At 30.4% G+C, this 21,683-nt stretch overlaps 1 protein-coding gene across 4 annotated transcripts in view; it reads right to left on the bottom strand.

Moving 5' to 3' along the window:
* The window catches only part of LOC142331127 (uncharacterized), a 99,009-nt gene extending 77,353 nt beyond the window's left edge, over window positions 1-21,656 (bottom strand). For 2 of the 4 annotated variants that reach the window (XM_075376814.1, XM_075376816.1), the window contains exon 1: window positions 21,230-21,656. In XM_075376814.1, the coding sequence (XP_075232929.1) occupies window positions 21,230-21,283 (54 nt within the window). In that variant the 5' untranslated portion in view covers window positions 21,284-21,656. The remainder of the gene's footprint in view (window positions 1-21,229) is intronic. The other 2 variants (XM_075376813.1, XM_075376815.1) reach the window with 2 other exon arrangements.
* Window positions 21,657-21,683: the final 27 nt, after the last annotated feature.

The raw sequence follows: 21,683 nt of genomic DNA, 5'->3' as shown, positions 1-21,683 counted from the left end.
ATTATATTATGTTTCAAGTAGTTATATAATTTAATCGATATGCAATTTCAATAAATTTATTTTATTTTTTTTTGATATATGGAGTTACAGTTAAACAGAAAGAACAGGTACTGAAGTAATGACATGTATAACATAGAATATGCTAATCTATCGTTGAATTTTATTAATAATATTAAATTATAATAAAAGGCCTGTATCATCACATTTATTACATATTTAACAATCGTGTTACCTTTTTTCCGATGAGTTTGAAGATTAATAACTTGCTTCTTAATAACGTTAAAAAATCGAGGATTGTCTGATTTTAATCCCGAATTATTTTTCTGTTATTCTTTGCAATTTATAAAAATAAAACGTTTATTCAAAGAAAAATTAAAAAATTACTATACTTGGATTGTGTGTTTTTAACGTAATTGAACGCTACGCGGGAACGAAAAACCTTTAAAAATTTGTTCTAAAATTATTAATTAATCAGTTAATGTGGGACAAAATAAAGATATTCCTAGAGGAAAAAATATTCTAAATCCCAGATACGTTAGGGATATTTGGAATACGGCAGGAGCAATCGCTAAGGGTTCTCCTGTCGGGTAATTAATAAAAAAATTTTTTTAACATTTTTTAAAATACTTTCGTGATAATGGCTTACTAAATATTAATGATAGTTCTAGTTTTTTTAAAATAATTTTTCCTCACTGAAACAGCTATTACGTGGAAAATTTTCGATAATCGGAAACGTTTTAGTCCGAATTCTTTTAAATTGAGTGGAACAGAAGCGATTTGTTGTTAATTAATTAACAGGAAATATTTTTAGAAAAATTATTGCTCTTTTTACACAGATGTAAAATTGAATTTGATTAAAATGTATTAGAAAAAAGGGTACATTCTTTTTTGGATTTCCTTCAGTTTGTGGGGTTTTTTTAGATTCATTTCAGTAGTAATGATTCAAATTGCAAAAGTTAACAGAAAAATGTATAAAGAATAAACTAAGATAATGCTTTTTTTTAGTATTATTCAATTACTATTAAATTAATCTATTATTTAAAAATAGGGTATAATAAATTAAAAAACAAAACCACTGTCTTCATTTTTTTTATACGTAATAATTCGTAAATGTATTTCTAATGAATATTTATTTTTGGGTCTTAAGTAGTGATGAATTATAAGATTTAAATTATGATTCCCATGAAATTAAAAATATTTTTATTTCTACTAATATTACTAAATTAAATGAATTCTATTAATATAAGGCTATAAATCTTTTATTCTATTCTATATGCAGTACAAAAATTCTGTTTATATTTTTGTTATAAATATTAAATGGAACCAGAATTTTCAAAAATATGTTTACATTAATTATAAAACGTTACCTTTCATTACTTTAGTACCGCCCTTTTTTTTTCTATATACAGTATTGTTTTTATTACAAAAGAATTTTTTTATTAATATCATGCATCCCATAAAATAATAGTAAATTATCCTGTAAATCCATGCAAATCGAAATTACTAAAAAAAATCTGTATTTATGATTATAAAGTTAGTTTATTAAAAATCTAATATTGCTATCGTTAGGGAAAAAAATAATAGTTTAAAACTATATTGAAAACTATAAACAAAATATTCTTCTACAATAAATCGTTACGTCAACAATCAGATAAAATTTTAATTTTTATCCGTTTTTGGATATTTGTATAATTATTATTATTACTTTTAACTTTCCTTTAGATTTAATAATGAATGTAATAAAATAAAACAAATTTTTGAAATAATTTTTCTTTTATACTTTTAAAAAGATCTGTATTCGTCATAATTAAATCAATAATGTAATGTAATGAATAAAAATTACGAGTTCCTTATACGTCAGGTGATTTCAAAAAAAATAGATTTTGGAACTGTAAAGAGGAGATGATAATGATGATGATGACAATGCGAAAAACAAAAATGCTAGGTTGTGATATAGGAGGTGGAAGAAAGCAAATATTCCAGGTCGTTGACATTCAAACGATTGCAAAAAAATGTGGTATAGGTTTGCGAAACACATTAAGACATTCCTTTCTCACCGGTCATAAATCTAGTACTACCCGACCGATGACGTTGAGAAAAAAAACGGAAAAAAGTTTCCTTTGAGAGAAGAAATCTAAATAAAAAATTTGATGCGGACACCACATGATTTCCTTTTATCCCTAATAAATTACATATACATATTCTTAAAAGTACATAAAATTTTATTTCACTAATAACTTCCGATTTTTTAAATTTTTTTTTCTTTTTTTTTACTGATATTATTGAATATTATTTATTGTAAAAAGATTTTTACAATCAGAGGTTAATAATTTTTAATAAATCAATATATTTAAATTAAAGAAAAGAATTAAAAAAAGGAAATGAAATCGGATTTGAACCGATGAGTCTTCCCCTAAGACTCAAATATTTCTTTAAATAAATTTTTTATTTGGCTATAACCCTGGGAAATAAATAATGAAAATAAGTACCACTTATGATATATCGTTGAAAAGCTCTCATTGAGAGCTTATTACTACAGTTAAGAAAAAGTCCAAAATCCAAATATTTTTGAATTTTCGGTTTTTTTTTGGACATTTTTGGTCAAGTCGATTCCAATGAAAAGGAGAAGTGCATAACTACATGTTACAACAGTCCTAAATCCAAAATTTCAACATCCTACGGCTAATCGTTTTTGAGTTACGCGAGATACGTACGTAAGTACAGACAACACGCCGGAACTAGTCATTTGATTCAACAAATAGTATATCAGTTCTCAATACATTTTTTTTTTAACCTCTGGGTCTACCGTTAGGCATTGTTTGAGAGGGTGAGATGAATCATTTGTAGCGTGTGTGAAAATGTCATACCTGACTGGGATTCGAACTCGGGACCTCCAGATGAAAGGCCGAGACGCTACCACTCGTGCCACGGAGGCCGGCTCACTACCTTTTTTGAATTCTTTCATGACAACTGTAATTATCTGTAAAATTATCTACACTGGTCGTACAACCGCAAAACCTTGCGGTTGCACTGATTTTGCACTGATTTTTCATAGTTTTACTAGAGTCTTCAACGTAATCGGTCCAATTTGTACATATGCGATTTTTACCGGATCTTGACGTTTTCACACTAAGAGGAACTAAATGGAAATTTTCCGGACGTTAATGTTCATATGTACGTACGTTCGGTGTTGGCCTCTAAATCACCTTATATCTCCAGAACTACTCGACCGATTTTGACTAAACTCGGTCAGATCACTAATATGAGACATTGATGCCATTAAAGTTTCAACTTAAAAGGTCAAGGGGGTGAGGCTGTAGAGAAAGGTCACTCTCAGTATCTCCAGATTTCGCCTAATTAAGGTCATGTTTTTGTTAGGCACATTTGTTAACGTTTAAAAATAACAATATTTGGGAAAAATTTTTTGTAAAATCGCACCCACATCCCTAAAAATACTATTGTAGTCGTCTGTTATGTTGTAATGTCACAGGTGAGCGGTAGAACAAAATAAATAAATAACATTTAAAGTGTAAAAAAGTAACTCGGCTAGCTGGTTCTCGAACCCGATCGCTCGGTCGACTAGGTACCTGGTGCGTTAAGCTTTGCGGCTACACCGGTATGCCGACCGTACAAGCGAAATTTCTTCTATGTAAATTGTGAAATTATATTGGTTTAGTTAGTGTCGACCGTGGCCGCTAGTACGGCTAGACCCGGGCGAATTAAATATGGTATGCGCGCGCGCTTTAGTTAAAATCATTGAATTAAATAAACGAAAAAATATTATATTTAAATAAACTGATAAATATTTTTAATTAAGTTGTGCGTGTATGTGTGTGAAAAGCGTGAAAGAACCCACAGTTGTAGGACATTCCCGGAACGCGGCATAGTCACGTGACGGGTTAGTCCTGCAAGTGTGATGTCATCATTTCCTATTCGTAAATAAATATGGAAAAACTAATGACCTTTTTATGTTTTATTAAAATTCAGAAGGTTTTTGAAATAAAATATTTAGTTCTTTTTTAAGATATCGATCAAAATAAGAGAAAATAAGCGAAATATGCATGACCTTTAATTTCCTGGGATATTTACTGTAGCTTTATTAATTATTAGCTACCCTTAAGTATCCACATCCTTGATCATAAAGAACAGTTTACGTAAAACCGTATTAGATTTGCTAGTCGCAGTTATAACTGTTAAACTTCCTTAATCAGAGGCTATTTCTCTATACTAATCGTCCGTTTCCATTTACCCACCCTGACTTCATACGTAGTGCCATGCTAGCAGTGGCTTCTAAATAGCCACATCCTTATGAAGCTTACTCGTGTTAGGAGGTTGCAACAGAACTAAGAACTCTTTTTTTGGGTCCGCGAGATGTACAAAATTCCTGAAACTGCGTTACCAAGCATAGTTTTTTTTGTTATTAATTAGAATCTAACAATATAAATTGTGTCAGGAGATCAACTCTAAATAACGTTATTTCAGTATGTAAATATGGAAGATGCCGAGATTTAAGCAGTTATAGACGACCTGACATAAAGCACAAGTCTCTCTCAAAAATAACATAAACGTTTTTAAGAATTACTAGCATCTCATTCCAGGCCTATAAGATAAATTCAAGAATAATGTGATTTACCGCCGCCTTCTTAACCGAACCGAATATTCTATTATATGTCAAAGATCTTGAAATATCCAAAATTCTGTTAGGATTCAGCCCCTACAAGCGATAACGTAACAGGAACTAACTGACGTTTTAACGAACATCATTAGAACCTCTCTTTTTTCTGTTTTAGCCTCCGGAACTACCATAAGGTATTAATCCAGAGGATGAATGAGGATGATATGTATGAATGTAAATGAACTGTAGTCTTGTACAGTCTCAAGTCGACCGTTTCTGAGATGAGGGTGGGTCAGTGAAACCCAACCACTAAAGAACACCGTTATCTACGATCTAATATTCAAAACCGTATAAAAGCAACTACCTTTAATAGGATTTGAACCGTAGAACTCTCGACTTCGAAATCAGCTGATTTATGACGACTAGTTCACCGGTAGACCAACGCTAGTTCAAGTCCTAGTAAAGACAGTTACTTTTATACGAATATGAGGTTACATATCTCAGGAATAGTCAAACTGAGACTGTACAGGACTACACTTCATTTACACTCATACACATCATCCTCATTCATCATCTGAAGCAATACCTGAACAGTAATTCCAGGAAGATAAACAGGAAAAAAAGAAAAGCAAACCCGGTGGATTATCATTAAGAACCTAGTTCTAGCTACATTGATGTAATCAGTTGTATCTTAGACATTTTACTGTTTATAAGGATCAAAGCCATAAGAAAATTAAAAGACAGATAATGGAAAACGACAAATTAATGTCTCACTTCCTATGTGAATCAGTATATTTTATACTTTACATCTTTTCAGCTACGACATAGAATAAAATACAGTGTTAAAATTTAAGTAGCCTTGATTTGATCCATGAACAATTTACACCGCGTTTAACCTTTGCATTATTGCTATACATTTCCTTTCAAAAAAAAAAAACCTATATCTTCTAAGATGATTATTAATTCAGTCAGTTAAGTTTTTTTTTTTTTATATATTTTTTCATTATTATTTTTTACTATATTTAAATCTGTTTTCAATGAACGAATTCGTTGATCGTTTTTTTGCAACCTTTTTATACATATTCTCGACAGATTTGAATTAAGAATGAACAAGAATTTTACATAATTTTTTGATATCTAAAGTTTCGGTTAATCAGATTAGCATTTCGATTTTTTTATCGGGAAATAACGGCCAGTAAATTATTTTGTTTTCTTACAAAATAGTTTTCCTTTATCAAAAATAAAAATAAACTAGGTTCTTGTCCATTTTTTGCGATTTACAGTTTTTTGAAGATTTATATAAAAATAGTGATTCGTAAATGTGTCTGTCTATATATATTTGTGTTTTATTTTATGATAAAATGTAAATGTTTAAATATTGCTATTTTTATATTTTGTTACTTCTTTTTACAAACCAATTCGGAATTAATGACTTTCAACTGAAGTTTTTTTGATAATATTTATTTTATTTATTTACTTAGTAACAACAGGATCTAGATGAATGATGAATGAATGAACTAGATGAATGATAAATTAATTTTTTAACGCGTGAAAGATGCCGTGTCTGACCGAGATTCGAACCCGGGACCTCCAGATTAAAGGCCGAGACGCTACCACTCGGCCGAAATATTGTATCTTATTGCTCCTTCAAAAAGTCAAAAGTTTCCAGGACGTAGAAATGAGTCGTTAAATCATTTTTGTTCCTGGTAAATATAAATCAGTGTCGAATAACTAACCGCCTTGGTGTAATACCTCAGTCGGGTGTATTTATTCTATATCTTAAATTCGCTGGTTCTTATTTCTAATTGTTCAGTTCATGGTTAAATATAATTTTTAATGTGTTGTAATGATCATTACATCTTTAATATTTATTTTAAGTTTTATATGGTATGAATATTACATAGTTGATGAAGATATGAGTTAATGAGAGTTTATGACAGAATGTATCTAGTAAATCTAGACTGAACAATATATAAATTAGAAAAATAATAAATATAAAATATCATCTGGTAAAATAGGCTAGCTGAATATAAACAGATTATTTACTTTTACAAATGAATAAGGAGATCGAGACAGTTTATGTATTTATAATTAATAAGAAGAAAAGGAGAAATGAATCCATTCAGGTAGAGCGATGTTTTACAGTAAATTAAAGATTTTAATATTTCTACATATTTAAAGAATCAACTTTATCCCCGCTTGACTACAGTATTACTTTCCTGGAAAAATTCATAATATTTCAGCTTTTGTAAATTTATTAAAATTTTTTTTTTATGTGAATTTCTGTATTTTATTTAACGTGTATAAACAGCATGCAATCACACTATTCAACCCATTCCTTCCTAATATTCTGTTTTCGATCGATCTTATTTATAATAAAATTGAAACGGGTAACAGCCTAAAAGTTTATTTTTTTAAATAATAGAAGTCCACTGTAGATCAAGGAAGAAATGGAAAGCCACGGGCATCGGGTGAAGGACTTAATAAATGCACGCTACAGAGTAACTAATATAATATCATCATAGAATAACATCGATTTTTTTTCGGGGACCTAGAGTCTCAGGAGAATAAAAAAACTATATTTGAGTTAAAATACATTGCGAATTGCAGCGAGTGATTCGAAACACCGCGAAAACCAACCGGCCTCGTGCAGTGCATGAGGTGCCAACAGTACGGGCCCACCAAAAACAATTGCATGAGGTCCTTCTGCTGTGTAAAGTGTGGGGAAGATCACTACACAGCTGATTGTTCCAGGTAGGACAGGAGCACTCCTGTAACCTGTGCTTTATAGCAATCCGGGAAACTATCGAGGCTGCAGAGTGTACCAAGAGATATTAGAGAGGAAACGACGGCAAAAGGCGAATCGGAACTCACAGTTGCTCCGAGAGTCGAATCCGCTAGCCGTAGGGCAACCGGCCTCACGTTTAATGATAAAAATTTCCCCCCGGAAATGGGATGTGGAGCACCTGGGACCGTCGGCGCAAAGCCTGAGTCTCTCCACAAAACGTAGGCCGGCAGCTGGCCGTAATGGTGAGAATAATGTAGAGAGGTTAGACAGGCTTTCTTCAAATATAGATTTCCTAGTTTAACAGATTGGAAGTCTAATAACCTTGCTTACCAGGTACTCTCAAAAATTTGTTAATGACAAAATTTCTCCAGCTCGTTACATGGAACATTAACGGCCTACTTTCTAGACGGGAAGAACTAGAAATTATGGCAATTACCATTATGGCAGTATTACGTCCAGAGAATTCTCTGGACGTAATACTAATATCAGAGATGCACTTTACAGACCGGAATTACCTTAGGCTTCAAGGTTTCTCGGTGTATGTAACAAATCATCCAGACGGGAGAGCCCATGGGGGAACTGCGATACTGATTAGGAACTCTCTGAGCATCACCAACTTCCAGGTTTCTGCACTAACCAGATTCAGGCAACCACGGTTGAAGTTTCAGAGTGGTTGGGACCTTTAAGACTGTCCGCCTGTCATTCGATAAGTACTGTCTTTCGAGTCATATTATAAATAACGAGTTGTTCTCCGAATATATCGTAACACTAGCTTCTAGGTTTATCGCTGGAGGGGACAGGAACGCGAAAGACCCGTTGTGGGGTTTGCGGTTGGTGACCAGCAGGAAAACGATGTTGAGGAGGTGTGTTCAAAATCTGCGCCTGAACGTAGTTTCGGGATTTCAGCCGACATACTGGTCTACGAACCTAACGAAGATCCCGGATTTACTTGACTTTTTTAATCACTTCAGGAATATCATCTACATAGACTTTGGCATAAAACTATGATTCGACTTCGGAACACTCGCCCGTTTTACTTACAGTAAGCACGACGGTACTAAGGAGGAAAAGGGGGCCTATCCTACAAGCAAAAAAACCTGATTGGAAAAACTGGGGTTGACCCGTTTCTACTCGATAACCCTAAGGATATTGACTGTGCAACATACTTTCGAACGTCGGTCATGCAGGAAGGTGCATGGCGACCTATACCTGAATATGTACATTCACCAGAGACAGTACCTATACGAGAGAAGTGATAGACTAATTGGCTCAAAACGGCGTCTGAGAAAATTGGCAACGATTTAGGAGGCCAGAAGACAGAAAACTTCTTAATAGGGCTGCGCGGAAGCTGAGGAGGTTGTTGAAGGCTATCAGAGACGAAACATTCAAGGAATACATCAGAAATCTTTCTAACCTGAATACAAACGGATACACCTTATGGACGGTTACGAAGGGAAGCTACAACGATCCACAAGGACGCTTCCTGGACAAGTATGCAGGCACATACTGGCTGGATCATGGGTGACGAATGACAAAGAGAAAGCCAATCTATTTGCTTCACACTTAGGCGAAACACTCCAAACTCACGATGAAGAGGGTCCTAGTGACGAGGATATTAAAGACTTCTTAGAGAGCCCAATGGCAGTCAGCTTTTCGATTAGACCGATTTCAACAAGGGAGTTACTGAAATTAAAGGAGTTACGTACATTAATAATCTCTTTAACGCTGTCCTGCGGATATCTTACTTTCCAGCGGAATGGAATATATCACAGGTGGTAATGATCTTGAAACCAGGAAAGCCTGCACTGGTGGTTTCTTCTTATATGCCAATTAGCCTGTTAGCGGTCATATCTAAATTATTTGAAAAGCTGTTACTTCACACGCTTAAGCCAGTTTTGGAGGGTGAGGGGATAATTGCGGACTGCCAATTTGAGTTCAGGTACGGCCGCTCTACCATCGAACAATCCCATAGAGTAGTCAAGATCATCAGTGTCTGGAGGAAAGAAAATTCTGCTCGGCGGCATTCTTAGATATCCAACAAGCCTTTTATAAGATATGGTTACCTGGCTTGCTCTATAAATCAAAATTAAAACTTCCTCAACCCTACCTACCTTGTCTTACGGGATTATCTTCAGGAACGTTTCTCTCAGGTAAGATGTAATGATGAGTTATCGAAATTCTTTGACATTAGGTGTCCCTCAGAGCTCTATACTAGGTCCTGTGTTATATTCCTTATTTACAGCAGACCTTCCAGCCCTGAAAGATTGCATCGTCGCCACATTTGCCGATGACACTGATATTGCCGTTAACGAAGACCCTGCCCTAGCCTCGTGGGAGCTACAAATGGCATTAAATCTTGTCTGCGCATGGCAGAAAAATGAAGTTTAAAGTTAATCAGGATAAATCAAAGCATGTTCCATCAGCCATGCGAAAGAGTGACTGTCCCAGTGTCTACATAGTTGGTGTATTAATTTCACAAACAGAGTTTGTGCGGTACCTAGTTCTTCACTTAGATCGGCGTTTGACCTGGTAGTGTCACGTGAGGATGAAAAGAAATCAACTAAACGCCAAGTATAGGGAATTGCATTGGTTGCTACGGAGAAACTCACACCTTACGTTGTCAATAAAGTACAAATAAAATTGTACAATAAAGTTCTGTCTAAGTTATCCTACGATCAATCTGACTGAACTTATGGCACCGAGTTGTGGGGAACAACAAGTAATAGTAACATAAATATCATACAACGCTTCCAAAACAAAGTAACGAGAGCAAATGCGGAGCGAACATAGTACACACGGAATTATGAAATTCATGAATATCTAAAGCTTCCGAAGGTTCGTGAGGTTGTGATGCAGCGCGGTTTTAAAAACCAATAATGACTTGAAAATCACGTCAACCACTTAGCAATCAATTTGCTTGAAACCAGCATGGACGTCCGAAGGTTGAAATGTAATTATACTAAATTGAATATTTAAAAAATATAACAATTGATCGTCAAAGGTAAAATAAAGTTAACGTTACCCGTCATGTCAGTATGAAGATCTCAGTTGTTATTTAGAGACCGTAGATAACAACTGAAAACTTCTTACTGACATGACGGATAACGTTAACCTTATTTTACTATTGACGATCAATTGTTATATTTATTATTTTTTTTAATTGAATTTAGTATAATTAATGGTATGTGAAGTAAATAATTATAATGTATAACACATGATTGTTCCTGAGGATAGATTAATAATCCGAAAACGCTCGAAAATTATTATTAAAGATTGTTGGTAAGTGAAAACTACTAGTATTATATAAATAATTATATCTACTCATAGCCGACGTGATATATATGTAATCTAAAATTATCTATTTGTTTGAAAAAGATATATAATTATTTACGGTTATCTTTTTTAAAAATTGTACTTTTACGTAAAAAGTTTATAGCGATATAAATGATCGGAGTGATTTTATATAATTAAAAAAGTTGTTTTAAGTAATATATTCAATAATATAATTATCAAAATAAGATTATCCGAACAGCATGATCACTGAAAAAATATTGTCTAAAATTATCTACTATTCTTGACAAAAAAATTTTTTTTATCAGCGCTAGAGTCTATGACGTATTTCTTCATATACCCAAAAATGAGAACCAATTTCTATCAATTATCTTCAATAGAACGAGAGAAAAAATAAATATACCGCGTAATCTAAAATCTGTATTTTTTTATGATTTAGTATCGTTTAGATTAGTTGATATAAAAGAATATCCGGTTATTTTATTTGTAAATAGGTTTATGTATTACTGAAGTATGTGAGTATTTCTTATGAAAAAAATTCTACTGGTTCCTACAGATCTGCTTTTTTATTACAGAATATAATCAGTGTTAACGTTTAAGAGTTCTTTACTGTCTACAGTCCATACCGTAAAATAGGTTTTGTTTTAAAAAATAATATCATATATATTATTTTCTAACGTTTCATGTTGAAATCAGTTTCATAATGAACAATGACTGGTATTTTTTTCTGAAAAAAAAACTGTTGTACTTTTCCAGTATAAGAAGAACATGTAGGAGACGATGTGTTCGGTGAAATTTCCTTGATTTATTTAGCCCTCTTTTTCTCCCAACATTGTCAAAACTGTATAAAAGGCGCTTTAAATTTCATTGTAAAAAGAAATAGGTACGGTTAAGTGGGTAGAAGGGTTCGATATCTGTGCCATTACAATAACATTGTCACATTTTGAACCAGATCTTTTTCATATATATCTCTTTGTTTCTTGATTGATTTTTAATGAACTAAGTTACTTAATGTACTATAAATAAATCTATATTTTCTAAAGTAATATTAATGAAAATATTTACCATTACTATAAAATAATGATATATATCATGTATTAAATATTCAAAAAGTAATGACAATTATTTATTTATATTTATAAAAACTAATACGCTTAACGCAGTTAAACGTAATTTATAGACGTGAAAGTGTCGAGTAATGAGTAATTATGTAATTAAAATATAAGTGGAGTTATAAATAATAGTATAATGAATATATAATAATATATATTATTATTATTATTTGCTTCTATGTTATGTAATATAAATAATTTATGATGATGTTTTTGCTTAATAAAAAGCAAATTGTAAAAAGAAAATATTTTTACATTCCCGACTATAGCTCTATTACTGTTTCAGCAGCAAGCTGCTTGAAGGAAAGCGTGATAGGTCAACATTTTGGATATCGGGTTTTTTTTTACAAATTTCTACGGTTCAAGACGACCCCTTGTCTAAAAAACATAAAAAAGTTATAGAAACATCAGTTTATAAATGTGTGTACGCGTGTCGGCAGATTAATATCTCGATTTATTTTGATTAATATCTCGAGATCGAATCGATATAAATTCTTCTAGAAGAGCTCAAAACGTTTCTACATATGAGCCATTGATAGCATTAAATATCTGATTGAATTAAAAAACGGGGAGGAGATTTTCACCGTTTTTAATTTTTTACATTTTCCATAACGGTCGTAGAAAATTGAGCTTTAGTACGATGAAGATACAAATTAAGTTATTTAAAATTCCAAAGGTTGTAGTCAAGCGAATCTAAGAGAGGCGAATAAATCAACATTATTTGTAAATAATTTTGCCTCACATCTCGAAAACCCGTTGACCAAAAGAGTTGAAATTCGCCTCAAATATTTGGCTCTCTCCCTCACTCTCTCTCACTCTATATATATATTCCAGCTATGATCTGATCTTCTACTCCATCGGTCAAAGGGGCAACACAGTAACCGTTTTTCTTTATTTCTAAGTAAACTATTTTTTTTTCAGCCTTGTTGAATAAGATTACTCCAAATTGGGCCTATTTATTACAGGAAGTAATTACTCCAGAAAATAAACTCTAAAAGACCCAAAAAAATAAGGGGTTGAATAGAACCATACTTAGCAAATCAGCTAATTTCGAAGTCGAGAGTTCTAAAATTCAAATTCTAGTAAAGACAGTTACTTGTAAACGAATTTAAATACTAGATCGTGGATACCGGTGATCTTTGGTAGTTGGGGGTTTCGATTAACCACACGTCTCAAGAACGGTCGACCCGAGACTGTACAAGACTACACTTCATTTTACCCTTCATACATATCATCCTCATTCATCCTATGAGTAATACCTAACGGTGGTTCCGGAGGCTAAACAGAAAAAGAAAGAGAGTTGTGGGTGTTAAAAATAGTATCATGTAGCTGTCGAGCAAGGATATAAAATAAAGACAATTTTTTTAATAAAAATTTGGTTTTTTCAGTAATTATATTCTAATAAAGTTTAATTTTGATAAGAAAAGAGTCATTTGGTCACAGATGTCGACCGGAAACTAATCAAAGAATTTTGATTATTTTTTCGATTACATTTGTAATACTGCATAATTTTTAAGGTAATTTTGGGTTTTCATCTTGATGGACGACTTACTTGGGCGAAACATATCACTTCTAAGGGGAAACAGTTGGATCTCAAGTTTAAATACATGTACTGACTGATAGGACATAGATCTCGACATTCAGCAGAAAGTAAATTATTTATTTATAAATCAGTTTTGAAGCCTGATTGGACTTACGGGCTTGAATTGTGGAGTACAGCATACAACTTCAGTATTGACATACTTGAACGCTTCCAAACAAAAACACTGCGGAAAATGCTCAACATACCCTGGTACATAAGTAATAGCCTTATATATAATGACCTTTAGTTGCGAACCGTTTGGCAGGAAATCTCTCTCGTCAGCCTACGGTATCAAAATCGTTTGGATCGGCACCCGAATTATTTGGCGGTCAATTTATTAGATAACACGATCAGTGATTTTTCAAGATTGCTGAGGAACAATATTCTTGATTTGCCTTATCGCTTCAATTAGGTGACTTAATGGTCTGGCCGTACGGAGTGCTCTTTTATTCCATTATTAAGTCACAAGCCGCTGGGTTTGTGGCAACTTAATGTTAATTAAAATATATCTTATGTACTTATTGTTCTATGAACAGATTGTAAAGTTGCTGTGTCGTTATAATAAAAAGAAAAAATTAAGGTAAAAATAAGTTTGCCTAATGGAGTCGACTTTTTTGCTGAACGTTTTAATCTTTTCACAATTGTATTATTAATAAATGTTACACATTTTTAAGAACTCTATAAAATATTTGAAATAAATATTTGTCTAGGGCAAAGCCCGGGAAAGTTACATAGAACCTTTTAATGCTTCTTTTTTTTTTTTAAATTAATCCCTCATTTTTCCAAATCTTAGATGAGGCCTTTGTTCCTTTTCCTAAGCCATTATTTATTCGCATTTTTACTTTAGCATGACAAATTAATTAATTAATAATATTTATTTTTAAAATTCTCTGGGGAAGTTTGCTTTAATTTTTCTCGTGATAATGGTTAAGGATTAAAAGGAAACTCCCTTATTCCTTTTTCCGATATTTAAAAAATGTAATATCATACTAACGTTAATGATTCATTCACACGAATCAATTTATAAAATTTCACGATTAATAAATTTTTTTATTTATTTAAAATAAATGCCAAGCAAGTACATACACACATTTGTATATGCTAAATTAAGCCGTAGGTTTTTCTTTTACATTATTGAACTAAACCAGAAAATGTTGAAAATGAAAAAAAAGACCGTTTACCCAAAACTTTATCTCGCTATAATACGTAATATTAAAAATAATACCAAATTCTTTAGAATAATGAAGACTTACAATATTCTATACCGCAGTATTACGGAAATTATTTACACAGATCCAAGGAAATCTTTTTTTTAATGTTTTATTAAAAGAAAAAAATTACTCAATTATTAATTAATCTCAGTACTGATAAGCTTTTAAAAGAATATTTAATTTCCACCTGTTTATACAATGAATAATTAATGCATTTATAAACAACAGAAAAAGAAATTAGAATATTTAAAATTATTATGAAATTATTAATAAACATTTAAATAATACTTTTTTTTTATTTAGTACTGATAAATAAGTGATAATATTTGAGATAACCAAATAATCTTTTAAAGTAAGATAAGATAATGACTTCTTATAACAACGATTTAATTATTAAAACTAAATTGTCACTTATAAAAAAAATAATAAATTTATATAACATCGTCTCTATTATTTGGTTCTTGTTTAAATTTAACAATTAAAAATAGTTACACATTAATATCTGATTTTTATTTTTATTTATTATTATCGATTTATACACGAATTCTTAAAAATTTAGTGAAATTAGATTTTCATCTTAAATACATGCACTGTCAATAATATAGGCACATTAAGAACAATGTATGCGGCTGTACTGTTGTGTAAAATACGCGGATCCAAATAGGACTGTAAGCTCTCCTAAAAAAGATAACAGTAACCAGCAACCTGTGCTCTATATCCCCTAACCATCGTGCAAATTAAACAAAATATAGGGTCTACAAAGAGATTTTTCAAAAGGAAATAAGATCAAAAGATGCAATTATGAAACGAAAAATAATACCCTTCCTCATGAGTCACGAATTAAACAGAACACATTTCTGACTTAAATACTAGTAATTTCCCTTCACTGAGACAAGCGACAATTAAAAATTTGTACGTTCATACCACGATCTTATGCCGCTGCTGTAGAGCACAAAAACTATAATAACTTTGAAACTGATGAAAAATTAAACAAACTAACCTCAAATATTGAATTTCTAATTGAAAAAATCGGGTATCTGGTAGGCCCGGTAATTAATAAACTCTGTTAATAACAAAATTTCGGTTGAATTCCTACATGGAACATGAATGGTCATGTGAATCGGCGGCAAAAATTTAAAACTATGATAATTTCTGAATTGTTGAACGTTATTCGAATTTCTGAAACCCACTTTACTGACCGCAATTATTTTAGTCTTCATGATTATTCCGTGTACACCATGATTTTTCCTAGTATTTTTCCTAGATAGTTTTACAAGTAGAATCCAAAAAATTATAGCCAGCTCACCATTTTAGAAACACCTGCCTATATATATATATATGGAGGAAACCTCTATATAGTAGGCGAGCGATCGAAGACGATATCATCAAATTCTCATCAATTGACTATAATCTAAAAAATCCTGTTTTATACATATATAATAGTCATATTTTACTTAAAAATATTACCTTTATTAATTTCTTGGGTTAACCAACCAAGTGCGCAAACTTGTAAATTAAATACACAACGTTTCACTTCGAATTCATAGTCATACTTTATGTATGAGTATGTAAGAGAATGTTGTATGATGTGTATGAATGTGTATTGTCACCTGAGGAAGCTTAGAGAATTCTAAGTGAAACGTTGTGTATAATTTATAAGTTTGTATAGTTGATTGGTTAACCCAAGAAATCAATAAAGGTAATATTTTTAAGTAAAATATGTCTTTTTATTATATTTAATTCTACCCAATCAAGAGGAAAATAAACTTAAATAAATTACATCAAAATAAATATGTATAAAACGTTTGCTTATATGAATTTTTTTTGAGGAATTTCACTGAAAATCTTTTCATTCAAGCCATTTTTTATTTTACTCATCTAATTTACTTATAGTTTTTTCTAAAAATAAAACTTCTCACTGATTTACTAAAGAAAAACTTTTTTTTTAATTTAAAATAGAAGAGAAAACCTTAATCCCCGTTAAAATAAAAAAATAATGCAATATCATTTTAGTTGTATTTTATTTACTTATACTTCAATACATATTTATTTATTTACTTACTTTTATGAGTGATTTACCCGTATTTTTATTAATATATTGAGAGAAGGAATAGTCTATTAAAAAAGTTTTTAAAGAAATTAAAATGTCAATATTTTCCTGTTTATGCAAATATTAAAAATTTTAATTTGAAACCACTTTCAAGCTTATCAGTTTAATCTGTGATTCACATGGTGAACGAATAAAAATTGCTGCGTAATTATTTTTTAATTTTATGTTTTTTTTTTTAATTTTCTTGGTATTTATTATTTTATTTTTAAATTTTCATACGGATTTTATTTTATGGATTCTTTTTTCCTTAATTAAAACAGAATTAATTTTAGATGATTTTTTAGTGTCATCGATAATTAACAGCTAAAAAACTATTCTGTAAATTCTGTTTACCTTGGTTCGAATGCAATTATTAAGGTTATACTTTAATATTTTTTGTTCGATTAAAAGCACTGTCGTTTTAAAATTAGAGAAGATCAATTGCTGAACGATAATTATTATTGTAAAGACATTGTTACAGGGAAATAAAATTATGAGTAAAATAAAATTCAGTTCATCTTGTACTACGTCTAATTTGCTATTAAAAATGTATTCCCCCTCTAAATTTAACTTAAACATTGTTTGTTTTTTTTTTATGAAAGATTAAAATTTGGAAGTATTTTAACCGACTGAATGCTTAGTACATAGCTTCACATATGTATATGTATAAATTAATGACAGAAGTATAACTGCAATGTTTTTGTAATCATCGTTAAAAAATATTTCTACTTTAAAGTAAATACTGATTATAGATTTGATCTAATAGTTAATATTTTTACAACTTAAATATTACTATATTTCGAAAAAGTTATACATTATTAGTAGGTTAAATCGTAATTTATTAAGGTTTAAAAAAATACCAACGTAATATCTGATCTAAATAATATATGAATTTATTATAAAAATTTATTGCCTTAGAACAAACAAATTGAATTACACGGCTAATTTTTTTTGTTCATTGTCATATCATTCACTTCATACCAAAATTTTTATTTTTTAATAAAACTAGTATAATCTTCACGAATCGAAAATCTGTGATGTAATATTGTATTTATTACTTTATAAGTGTACAATGATTTTTATCGTTAAATCCGATTTTACCCATCCAATTTATTTCTGTGTTACTTATTCCTTTTTTTAAAATAAAACTAGTATATTCTCTTGTAAACTAATACTTTTATTTTATTTTTTTTAAGAAGTGATGGGAATTAAAAAAATTGTTTCATCTTCAGTACTTTCATTAAAAGGATTTATTATTAAAACAAGCTGTAGTATATTTTCTTTTAAATTTTATTATTTTAATTACATATAAAATTTTTGTATACTACCTAGTACTATCAAGTACTGCTACCTAGCGGCGCGATACGTAAAAGTACATTTAAAAAAATGAATAAAATGACATATTCGAGTCCCGCGGTTCATCAAATGGAAACAAAAAACGTTGTCTAACAAAATTCGAGGTATTTTTTACAAGTATTATTTATTAATAATCTAATTGAACTGAAATATAATGTTTTCACGCTTTTTTTTCCCCCATTTTCATTTCACTGTTAGGATAGGTCATGCATAGAAATGTAAACGTGGTTCGTTGACTTCTCCGGCCTCCGTGGCGCGAGTGGTAGCGTCTCAGCCTTTCATCGGGAGGTCCCAGGTTCGAATCCCGGTCAGGCATGGAATATTCACATACGCTACAAATCATTCATCTCATCCTCTGAAGCAAATACCTAACGGTAGACTCGGAGGTTAAAAAAAAGAAAGTTTTTTGACTTCGTCGACTCTTACCGACGAAGTTCTAACGAATTCCGTGATGAGGAAGGAAGCTTTTATTTGTTGTCTGACCAATTTTGATATTTTAGTTAGTATACTAAACATTATTTTGTATAATATATACCGAATTTATATTTCACTTATTTTTGACAGTTATTCAAACATTTTACTATTAGAATTAAACATTTTATTCATATTAAGATTATACAAGGTATTATAATTTAATTTCTAAACCCCTGTACTTTGTTGTACAGATCCACTGATCTCTGATGTAATTATTTGGAGGTTAAAATTACAAAATCACGTCTTCACGTAATCGAAAAAGGTTGCAGCATTGAGTATGTCAGGGATTCCCCAAAAATAAACGTGTGGTACGGTTTGATGTCCGATCGTGTGATCGGCCCGTTCTTCTTTCATGAGCTACTACCACAGGGAATGTTTATTTAGACATGCTACGACTGTACGTTTTCCCGCAAGTTAACCAAATCGAACAAGAAAGTCACGACGCTGTAATGTTTCAACAAGATGGTGCGTCCCCACACTTTAGGCTAGACGTTCGACGCGTTGTCAATGAAAGATTCCCAATCGTTGGATAAATAGAACCGGTCCCGTGATTTGTCCTCTAAGAAGCCCAGATTTGACAACCCTTTGACTTTTTTCTACGGGGATAAATTAAAAACACTGTCCACAGTAAAAAAAATCAGGGATGTACAACATTTAAGACGACGGATCCACCACTGCTATCGCCACAGTTACGCGTGCGAAGATCTAACGGATCTGGGCAGAAGCCGATTATCGGTTGAATGTTTGCAGAGCAACCGATGAAGCTCACATTTAAACAATCTATGGTACGTAAAAACATTTTTTGAGTACGTGAATTTAAAAAAAAAATTACTTGTTTCATTATCTCTAGTAGCTTCTGGGGTACGATTTTTTTAAATCGCTACGATTTTTTTCGATGACCCTGAATTTTGGTTCGTATTAATCATTTTTGTATTTCTCTAATAAACGTTTATAACCACTAACTTGAACGAATTATAAAGATATGCAGAACTATATTTTTTTGTCTGAAATAAAAAAAAACCTAATTATCATTTGATTGATTCTTCAAATTTTATTCCGAAAGTCTTTAGATATTTATTACAATTTTATTAATTCGGAGCCCTTTAACAACTGCTTTTCTTGTACGTGTAATGGATCTGATCTATTCTTAGATCAGCAAGCCAAATTAATTAGAACCCAAAAATTAATTATTGACCGCATTAAAATATAATTGGTATCCTCTATACGTTTAGACAATCGCTAACCCTTTGTGATACTCCGATACACAATATATATATATATATATATATATATATATATGTATATATTACGTTCTCCCTTGATGATAAATAGTGAAATGCCATAAAAATTTAGGTTTTATGATTTTGTATTAAATATTATAATACAATTCAAATGTAAATTTAAACGATAAGTCTTATTTTATTAACCTAAAATTGGATGCTAAAGAATCTTTGATTTAAATCACTTACGTCGTTTCTTGATATCTGTGTCACTTTTCCACAATTATAAATAAGTTCGCATGTGTTGCCAACTTATCACCATCATCATTATCAAACTTTTATCTTCCTCTAATAAAATTTCTTCTTAAATTAAAAGTAATTTAAATTCCAAGATTGTTCCAAGTTTAATTCTTCTTTGTTTACCTCTTCTTATATTTAAATATTGTGAAGTTAAATAAATTTGTTTTAACGTATTATATTTTCAAAATTATTATTTTTTTTAATTACTTCAATAATTCGAAAGATCAGTAAAAATTAAAAAAATAATATCCATCGCCGATTTTTTCCCCTTTTTTCTCTCTTTAATATATTTCACATAAATTTTCTGTTCACTAAAAATTTGGAATTGTAACATAACTATCGCTTGACGATTACATTATATAAAAAAATTATATTATAATTTTTTCTTTTTTTATAATTATTATAACTAACAATATAAATTCTAAATTACTAACTAATTTTAATTTATTATAATTGAAACATTTCTAATTATTTAACGTTTCTTAACCTTTTTTTTCATTGATTTTAAGATCACGTCTTTGTATGTACTTACAAAATTTTAACTAATTGTTAAATTTTACAGTTTTAATTTTCATTAAATGATTTATTGTTAATGTAATATGTTGAATGTCTGCATTTATTTATTTTTTTAAGTTTTTTTCTTTTAATATAGTCATTGAGCATTAGTCTTAATCCGAATTAATGTTTGTTTCTCTTTATTAATGTCTACAAATATGTTCTGTATATTTAAAAAAATATATATTCTCCCTATTTTTTTCCTATAGAATATTTAATGTATGTTAAAATTCAATGGATTTATACTTTTAATATAAGTTCTTGTATTTCTAATTTTATTTTTTCTATTCAATTATATAAAATTGTTTTGTCTATTTTTTTTTTTACGGGAACACTTTGGATACAGATTTTTAAGAACAAATATATAGTAAAGAATAGAATATTATTTTATTTAAATTGTATAAAAGTATATCCCTATTTTTTTCTATTAAAAAATTTGATTTTTTGAATTAAATAAAAAAAATTACTTTATATAAATTTTATTTAAAATGAAACAACATGCTTTTAAAAGTTCAAATTTTTATATTTAAAAAAAATATATATATTTATATTTGTATACTTTTACTATATAAATAATGAAAATTAATAATTTAATTAGTGACAAAAGTACAAATTTTTAATGAAAATTTGACTTACCCTAATTAAACATATAAATGCATATATTATCACTGTTCGTAAATAGATACCCATACTGTATAAATTAGATATAACAAATAGGTTATTGAACGGGTCGATCCGTAAATTTATAACCTCTTGTTACGTAATCAAAAATTTGATATCGGTTAGTAACGAAAGATAACGAAAGATTCCACTGTAATTTGTTTCGTTTTTCTTAAATAATGGGAACAATGGTTATCGTATAAAATCGGACACGAGCGTGAAAATGTTTACTATTACTTATATCTCTGTCGCTCCCCGTTTCTCTCCCATCAACTCTCTATCTCTCCACTCTTTTTAGTCATCTAAAATCTTTACGTATAACATTTTTTTTACTTAAAATCTATATACATTTTATAGGGAAAACTTATTTATAGAAAATCTCAGGCGCTTTAATCGTTGGCCGTGTAGAATTATCGGTTAAACAACTGTA

The sequence above is a fragment of the Lycorma delicatula genome, chromosome 10 (genome assembly GCF_047948215.1).
Source record: "Lycorma delicatula isolate Av1 chromosome 10, ASM4794821v1, whole genome shotgun sequence".
Lineage (NCBI taxonomy): Eukaryota > Metazoa > Arthropoda > Insecta > Hemiptera > Fulgoridae > Lycorma > Lycorma delicatula.
Note: the sequence above shows the minus strand (reverse complement) of the source record. Positions and strands in the feature narration are given on the sequence as shown.